Below are 9133 nucleotides of genomic sequence, written 5' to 3' on the forward strand. Positions count from 1 at the left end.
GCCCTGCCGGAAGAAGGACATGCTTCCCCAAATCATGACCAAGAAAATAGAAACCGGTTTTCCGGCTACTGTTAAGGGCAAAATTGACATTGTACCCTAGAATTCCTACGAAATCGAACCAAATCCGGGCTTACAAGGTTTGGTCGATTTTGTGAAGATCGGTATGGTCGCAGTCATGGGGAAAAGAAAAGAAAAGAAAAAGATGAAGCCACTCGTATCTCTTCGATCAAAGGGCATCATCGCTGGCATGCGGACGCGGACGTGGACGGCCACGGTGTCCAGCGACGAGGCCGCAACCCTTCTCCCCCACGACCGCCTCGCCACACGCGGCGATCCCGGAGCTCAGCCGAACTCCGCCGTTCCAGGAAAAACCCGTCGCCATCGGACTCGCGACCGAAGAACTCCCCGGGATCACTTCAAGCGGATTCTCTCCAGGCGACACGATCTCCGTAGGATTCGCAGCAGGACAATTCATCGGCATACGTTCCGGTGGATTCACTCCAGGAGACACGACCTCGGTGGTAATTGGAGGCCCGATCGCCGGAGATATCCCGCTAGGCGCGTCCGGAGCGATTCCAGGTTCCATCGGGGGCTGTATTCCGTCTACATAGGACGGGGGAACCGCCACCGAAAACGTGGATCTCGATCCCGGAGTTGGAGCCGGAGTTCGCGTCTCCGGCACTATCGGGGAGAGATCAGCGGTCGGAGACGGGGCCGGGAGCCACTGATTCGCTGGATCGGCGGACAGATACGGAGGGAGATGGGAATCTGGCGTTGGAGCCGGAGTTTGCGTCTCCGGCACCATCGGGGAGAGATCAGCTGTCGGAGACGGCGCTGGGGACCACTTATCCGGTGGATCGGCGGACAGATATGGAGGGAGATGGGGATCTGACGATCTTGGCGGACGAACTGGGTGGCCGGAGGCCTGGTGCCGGTACAGCGGGAGAATTCCGGCGAGGCCGTGAACGGCGACGTCCTGGCCGTAGAAGATACCAGGGAGGACGACGTCGACGCCGTCGGCGGTGACGAAGTAGGCGTTCGGGGACTGGTGGCGGGGGGATATGGCGATATTGCGGCGAGGGTCGAGGGTTGGGAGGTGGGAGCCAGGGGGGAGGGCGCGGAGGGCGGGGAGGGGGAGGCGGCGGAGGACGATGTGGTGGCGGAGGGCGCGGACGTAGGCGGCGGCAGAGGAGACCATGTCAAGGGCGAAGAGGGTGGAGTCCGTGGGGGCAAAGAGGGTGTAGGAGGAGTTGGGGCGGAGGAGGTCGAAGCGGACGTCGGAGGCGGTGATGGCATTGCCGAATAGGTTGTAGCCCCGTGACCGTAGGGAAAAGATAGCGGCGTCCAGCTCTTGATCGGAGATCGAGTCCACCGGCGGGAGGAAGAGAGAGCAAAGGAGGAGGAGAACGGTGGCGAGAGGCGGAAGGAGAGGGTTTGGCGTAGCCATTGAGGAGCGGGAGAAAGGAATGAGGGGTGGGGTTCTTGATTCCTGCGGAAAATTATGATGGACGGTTTATATAATGGGTAGTTTCTTGGGTCAAGATTTGGGGTATTTACGGAACTGCCAGTGAGCTGTTGGCGGGAATGAATCAGTTCTGAAGATAATAAGTTCTTTAATTCTAGTACTTGAAGTCTAAAAACATGCCATAATCATGATCAGAGTATTTAGTCTCATCTTTTTGGCTTGTAAGAGTCCAATTTAATGTATATGGCTTGTCCATGTGAAATCTCTTGCACCATGGTTGGTACGCAGATTTGGGTCGGTACAGAATGTACCGTATTTAATCTAATTCGCTATCAATATTCGATACAGATGACATACCGATGCTTAGTATGTCAAAATTTTTTTACAGTGTATCAACATTGTACAAATATAGCACTAATATGGAATCTGATACTGAGACGATGAATTTTGTTTATCATTATTTATTTATTGGTCAATGATAATATCATAATAATGATACTACTCTATTTTCTAATGCTCTATTAATTAGTGAGGTCGCTGGCTGCTGATTTGACTGGACGGCAATACAAATAGAGCGGGCCCGCCTCAAGAGTTAATCCACCTGACCTCTAATTATATCTAGATGCAACAAGTGTATGACATTTTGAATTTTATTTTTCCTTGAAACAATTCGTATCACCTATTTGATCCTTGCTTATATGAAATGATCACTACATGCATGAGCTAAATGTGTCAAACTTGGCCAAAGAATTTTTAGAAAGCTTCGTCAAAGGAGCTAAAGGTTAAGTAGTTGCTCTTTCAGATTTAGAGTCATTTGACCTGGAAACGTACATCCAAAACCATTAAGCTTGGGCTCAACAGTGGAAAATACTAATTAAATTATCTCACCAAAAAATCCTTAATTAAAATTATCAATTACAATTGAGATGCAACCACACCACTAGCAGAGATTACAACCAGTATAGCTAGGCTGGACTCTGGCCCTGTTTAAAAGAAAGGGTAGGTTCATTACATTAAAAGAAAGAAAGATACTAAGGCTCTGTTTGGCATTGTTGTTGGCAGTAGAGTTTTTAAAAGTAGAGCTTTTGGAAAGTATAACTTTTGAAAGTAGAGTTTTTATTAAAAGCTATTTATTGTTTGGCAACTACATTTATAAAGTATTGTGAAATTTTAACATATATTTGGTAACTAAAATAAAAAAATATTTCCGGGATGATAAAATGACAATGATATTGCATAATACTGCATAGTGGATATAATACAATATAATATTATAAATTAAAATATTATTTTTTTATAATATTATTAAAAGATAGTGTAATATAATATCAAATACTACAACATAATAATATAACATGATATGATTTGATATGATATGATATAGTAAAGTATTATTAATAGTACAATATTATTACAATATAATATAATATTGTTATAATTATATAATATAATATAATAATATTGTAATATAATACAACAATATAGTATAATATAATCGATTAGAATCAAATCTAATAATAGATTATATTATATTGTTATTATATATTTAATAATATAATCATATAATATAATATAATGTAATATAATATAATATAATATAATATCTTTTATATTATTAATTATATATTATAATATTATTATAATAACAATATCATATATTATCATAACATAACTATTATTATAATAATATTAATAGAAAATTATGATTGTAATAATATATATATGTCCATATATATATATAAGAGTAAATTATAAAAATCATTTCGAGATTAGGGGTAAATTACACTTACATCCAATAGTATGAAAACCTGCACTTACCCTCTTGAGGTTTATTTTTATCCAATATTTTAACCCATAATTTAATAGAATATTAGTTAAATCGTTGAATTTTTATAAGACCCAAATGCCACATCAAAAAATAAATAAAAATGACCAAAATAACCTTACAAAAATCTCTCTAAAATTTATGTTTATTACACTTACATCCGATATTATCATAATATAATAATAATAATAATTATAATAATATAAAATTATGATTGTAATAGTATGTTATATTACGCTTGTAATAAAATATAAGAATATGTGATATTATAATTATGTTTTACTACAATAATATAATATATTATACTATTATAATATGATAATATAATATAATACAACATAATATATTGTTGTTTTATTATTATATTATATTATATTTATAACATAATAATATATTATGATATGTTATGATATAAAATGTAATAATAAAATTTGTTGGTGGGCATTTTGATCATAAAAAAAATTTCAATAAAATCGAAACATCTTTCTGACATTGATTAGAAAGTGCTTTTGGAGAAAAACTTCAAAATAGATTTTTTTTTTTAAGTAGACCTTTTCAACATTCTGGCAAAGGCAAAATAATTTTTAATTTTTTATCAAATACCACCATATTATCTAAAAGCTTTGCTAAATAAGGCCTAACTATTCAACTATGATTTCTAGGAGCCAAAATTTGAAATGGATTGAACTTGCAATGGCTCATTTATACTTTGATAATTTGGATACGTTAGTCTAAATATGGAATAATAAGATGTTAAAAACCACCGCCCTAATTTAGTGGCACTGATTGATTATCAATTTTCTGCTATTTATTAGCATAATAGATCATAAATAATTTTTCTTATTTATTTATTTTTCTTAAAAAAAAATTGGAGAGAATTTGAGTTTTCTCTCTCCTACCCGTTGGGTAGGACGGAAATATGTTCCTTTTTGTCCTCCGCCACGGGCGCAGGCTTTAGCTACTCGTCGGAGCCCCGGGGCTTGGGTCGGAACCCTAGGGCTTTGTAGGCTTACCCTCTCGCTGCTGCGAGCCGAGATCCCGATTCCCACGAGATCGGCATGAGGAGGCGGAAAGCTGAGACGACTTCAAACCCCTCGTGGCGGCTTCTCAGAGAGAATGGGGGTTTGGGTGTGGCGGCGATCGCCTACGTGTGCGTGGACTACCTCCGCGAGCTGTCTCCCCAGTGGCACGAACGCCTTCAGCCGGTGCTCTGGGCGGCGCTAGCCCTCGCCGCGCTGGCCCGGGCCCCCTTCTACCGCCACTGGTCGCTGGAGATCCGTGCGGCCCTCCCCTTCCTCGCTTCTTTGGCCTTCCTGCTCGCCGCCTTCCTCTGCGAGGCCATCTCCGTCCGCTTCGTCACCGCCGTTCTTGGCCTCGACTGGCACAGGTAGCAAGCACCTAGATATATATCTCCACCAAGCTTGATAAATTTCCATAATTTCTTCTATTTCTGTGTTTGCTGTATGCGAGATATTAAAACTTGTTAGAAAGGTTTGATTTTGGGGTTTTTATGATTTTTTCTTCATAAATTTCTTATTTTTTAGCAAAGTTTGGATTTTGTTTAAGGTCATCTAGGTTTTATCTTGGTAACCGGTCGAACTAAGAACTCTAGTCTAGGAACTAGATCTACATTAGTGGTCAAATAATCTCTGTCGATGAGGAGCACAGGCAACCAGCATTTTCAATTCAGCAGTAAAATGATAACCGGTTGTTTTTTTTTTTTTTAATTTTCAATTTTTGTTCTTGATGCTTATTGTGCTACAGTGATAATCCTTTGATTAAGATCATACATGGGAATTTACACACCGAAGGACAATGAATAATGTGTGAAGTTGTACTTGATACTGGTTTTAGGGCTGGATCAAGATGTAATATTCAAGCATGCCCTTATGATGATCTCTTAGGGGTGATATACGAGAAAGAATACCACATTCCTACAATGGGCATAAAGATTGAAATTAAGTTGTGGCTTTGAAAAGGACAAACAAATGCTTGGTGCATTTAGGTATAGATTTTAAGTTTGATGCAATTTAGGTGATGTTTAGTAATCTGATTCTTCGCCTAATTCTCATGAATTGGATGCTCCTAATGCTTATGCTTATCAAATAAATGAAGGAGACCGACCACAAGATTGCATGTCAATAATGATCAACTCTAGAAACATTGCTGCAATATAATAACTTCTAGTAACACATTTTCACCATTTTGGAGATTGAATTACACCGAGTTGCTTCTTCTTGCAGTTGACATTGTTGATATGTAATAGTTCTATTCACCTCGTATTTTGCTGCTAAGGCTGAGTTTTGAAAGGTTTGATTAAAAATCACGATTCCTTCTTTTCCATGAATTCAAGTTTCTAGTTTTAAAAGTGTGAGGCGTCTGATTGTTGAAGGAAAAGGATATGTAATGGGAATATATATGATGTTAGGGAGGAAAAATCAAAATTGAGATTTCCAATTTCATGATTTTAAGGATTTAATGAATTCTCACTACATGTCTAATTCTCAAACCACAAATTAGATTTTCACAAAGCATGCAGAAGCTCTAATTATCATGATTTTATGGTAATCCAAATGAACCCTGTATCTCTGCGGTCACCATGAACACAACAATAACCATCAACCTCGTTGCCCCAACAATTTGGATGGACTATATTAGTCCTCATGTGCCATGTGTTGCTATTTAGGCTGACATTAATTCTAGTGCTTTTATATCCTTGTCCAGTTTCGTTAAGCGTGAAAATCTCTCAAGATGATTTCAACCCTTGTGCGCATTGTCCCTGATCTCACCCTACAAGACAAAGTGACCAGAAATGTAACATAATCTTCAGCAAAGCTGACATTGAATTCTTTCCTTAGAAATATCGCCTGGTTTCTGGAGCCAGATTATGGGAGTTTATCACAAATTTATTTTATTATAGAAAGTCATTTTCTCCAGATATTTTTAGGAACTTCAAAAGATATAATTATTGTTGATGTTGTTGTTATTCTTTTATATTTAGAAATGAATTAACATGCTGTAAACATTCATAAAATTGACAGATCCACTTCTCCTCTTCCTGATACGGGTCAGTGGTTGCTGTTAGCACTGAATGAGAAGCTTCCTCAGGTGGTGGTTGAGATACTGAGAGCTCACATTATTGGGCTTCATCATTATCTGATGCTTTTTATGATGTTAGGCTTCTCTGTGCTTTTCAACTCTATTAAAGCTCCAGGCCTTGGATTCGCTACAAGGTATTTGTTTACTTTGGCTATAGGCCGACTCCTTCGTGCCATAACATTCGTTTCGACAGTTCTTCCATCAGTCCGACCATGGTGTGCATCATCTCGATATCAAATACCTCTGCACCCTCATCCCTGGGCACAGAAATATTACGAGCCATATGCTTCTGATCCTAAAGCCATTCGCAGGCTGATACAAACTGATACACATTATGGTTAGTCTACGTTTGAATTGTTAAGACACATCATATTTCATTATGCTAATAATTTGGATATAGAAGTAAAAGCAGTTATTTTTTGGCTTGTTTTTCAGCACATGTAAAAGAATACCCTGTTGAGTACCGGCCAGATTGGGGGCATATGAGCTTCCTAATAGATGTACTAAGGCCTTCTGTTTCAGAGGGATCTAAATGGTACCATTTGCTAAAGAAAGCTAGTGGTGGGTGCAATGACCTAATGTATAGTGGCCACATGCTTGTTGCTGTACTGACTGCCATGGCATGGACGGTATGCGTGACTTCTTCTGCAAGCACTATCTGCTTAGAATATATTTTGAATATTTCTAAATTGACTAAATGCGATGCCTTTTCTGCACATACACATGGTTAAGTGGATAATGTTATCTTTAGTTTTAGCATGACCATTTGCAAGTGAAGCTAGATTCTTTAACCGGTTTATATTCAGAACCAATTGTGCTGTCTTAATTAGAACATAATAAATTGTTAGTTTAATCTGATTTGCCACTTTTTAGCTGAATATAATGTTTTATATTTTCATACTGTGACTTGTCCTTTCTTCAGCTTTATTTTACATGCTGAGGGCATCATGCATTTTCTTTTCCCAGCAAAGCTTTTATTGGAACTACTTCTGCAGTTGGGTTTTCCATATCTTCTGTATTTATCAGTAGGTCAAAGACTGAACAACATAAACACAAAAAATGATGTAAATAAAGATTCTTTTGTTGACCTTCCTTTTTTCTCCTTCAGGACTTTCTAACTTTTCCAAGCTGAGATACTTTGGCTGAAATCTGCTCATTGATTGACCTCACAGTTGAGGTCTTTACTTGTATGTAACATATATATTTCTGGTTGAACTTCTGTATTTTGCAATGCTAATTGTTTGCCCTAACATACTCCCAGCTATAACTTTTGGTGGTTATTTATGGAATTTCTGTCTGATATCAAGCGTACACATCATGAAACACGAGCATGGACTATTTAATCTCTTGCAACTGTTTTGAAATCGAAACACCCTATTCTGGGATGAAATCAGTGTGCTTGGAGAAGTTTACATCCCTGATACACATGTTTAATTCCATCATAATACATTCTCCCATTTGCTTTCAAGATTTTTGTCATGATAATCACTTGTTCCAACAAATTCAAGCTGCTAGTGCATATTCCTGAAAAACACAATTTGCTAATCTTCGATTTTTCTTAATCTACTAGCATAAGATAAACTTGAAAATTTTGAAATTTAACATCCTTTTGTTAATGACTTGAAACACCCCCTCCTCCAAAAAAAAAAAAAAACTGCACTCTGGACCTTATTCTGCTGCATGGGACTAGCATGACCATATCTGCACACTGCTGGAGTTTCTCAACAAGAAGAATAGGAAAATAATGGATGATTGGAGAGGGGGGGGGGGGGGGGGGGGGGATGAAAAATTCTCTGTTCATTGGGAGCATCTCCTCCATGCTGGTTCAGTGAGGTACCTTTCTTTTCTACCATCTTATCTACTAATTTCCAGGGAACATACAGGGTAGAGGATGCATTTCTTGTATATGAAATAATTGACGTCCATCAAGTTTGCATGCGTCCTACAGTATATTAATGAAGAGACATTTCTGTATAAAGGTTATATGTGTTTCTTGGCAGGGCATACACTTGTTTATTAATGTGCATTAGTGCACTTGCGTGTTTAACATATTGATGCTGGGTGTGTAGCTTTAACTACTAGATTTATTTAAATGCAACCTACTTATCCAGCTGCTTTGTTGAAATGCTAACCCAACATATCGATACATTTTCTTTTCTCAGGAAGCATATGGGGGCTGGACCTCTGCTCTGATATGGCTGCTCGTGCTGCATAGTGCCCAAAGGGAGGTACGTGAGCGCCACCATTACAGCGTTGATTGTGTTGTGGCAATATATGTTGGCATCCTATTGTGGAGGATGACCGGCTTTATTTGGTCGGCAAAAGACACATCCAGAGTAAAAAAACTTGCCAAACTCGAGGAGGTCCAAAGCAGACTTGTTCGAGCAGCAAAGGATTCAGACATTGATGACATAAGGAAGCTCTTGAAGGAGGTGGAGTTGGCAGGTCAAGAGAGGCAAAGTTCGCAATTGGCCATCTGGGCATTTGCGGGCATTGCCACTACTTTCTTGATCACCTGCGTACTCCTAGCCTTTATATGGACGAGTGATGGTTGATTGATTGCTTACAAAATCCTAAGGGTGGCTTGTATTGCATCCGAGACATGGCTTTTTGTATGTACTATATGCTTTTTGATACCATTTGAAAATCTAAAAGCATTGCAAATGTGTCATGTATGGATATTTTTATGTTAAAACGATCATGATCCAATTAATTCTCCTAGCAAAGTTATCCTCTTGGTAAAA

General features: G+C 38.9%; 2 protein-coding genes across 2 annotated transcripts; one reads left to right on the forward strand and one right to left on the reverse strand.

Moving 5' to 3' along the window:
• Positions 1-132: 132 nt before the first annotated feature.
• Positions 133-1477, reverse strand: LOC113462346 (uncharacterized). The gene has a single exon (XM_026802252.4). The coding sequence runs from the start codon at positions 1445-1447 to the stop codon at positions 227-229; it is 1221 nt and encodes a 406-aa protein (XP_026658053.2). The 5' UTR covers positions 1448-1477; the 3' UTR covers positions 133-226.
• A 2719-nt stretch (positions 1478-4196) lies between these two features.
• Positions 4197-9133, forward strand: LOC103701228 (Sphingomyelin synthetase family protein). Its single transcript, XM_008783221.5, has 4 exons — positions 4197-4677; positions 6332-6726; positions 6825-7018; positions 8552-9133. Exons 1-4 carry the CDS (start codon positions 4349-4351, stop codon positions 8942-8944), a joined length of 1311 nt encoding a protein of 436 aa, XP_008781443.4. The 5' UTR covers positions 4197-4348; the 3' UTR covers positions 8945-9133.

The sequence above is a fragment of the Phoenix dactylifera genome, chromosome 4, assembly GCF_051530095.1.
Source record: "Phoenix dactylifera cultivar Ajwa chromosome 4, Ajwa_hap1_PhDact_Kaust_v1.1, whole genome shotgun sequence".
Taxonomy (NCBI): domain Eukaryota; kingdom Viridiplantae; phylum Streptophyta; class Magnoliopsida; order Arecales; family Arecaceae; genus Phoenix; species Phoenix dactylifera.

Coding starts and splice junctions, on each gene's coding strand:
- LOC113462346 (XM_026802252.4), bottom strand. CDS start 1,447: ATGGCTACGCCAAACCCTCTCCTTCCGCCTCTCGCCACCGTTCTCCTC.
- LOC103701228 (XM_008783221.5), top strand. CDS start 4,349: ATGAGGAGGCGGAAAGCTGAGACGACTTCAAACCCCTCGTGGCGGCTT. Junction 4,678..6,331: donor CTTGGCCTCGACTGGCACAG/GTAGCAAGCACC, acceptor TAAAATTGACAG/ATCCACTTCTCCTCTTCCTG. Junction 7,019..8,551: donor TGACTGCCATGGCATGGACG/GTATGCGTGACT, acceptor TTCTTTTCTCAG/GAAGCATATGGGGGCTGGAC.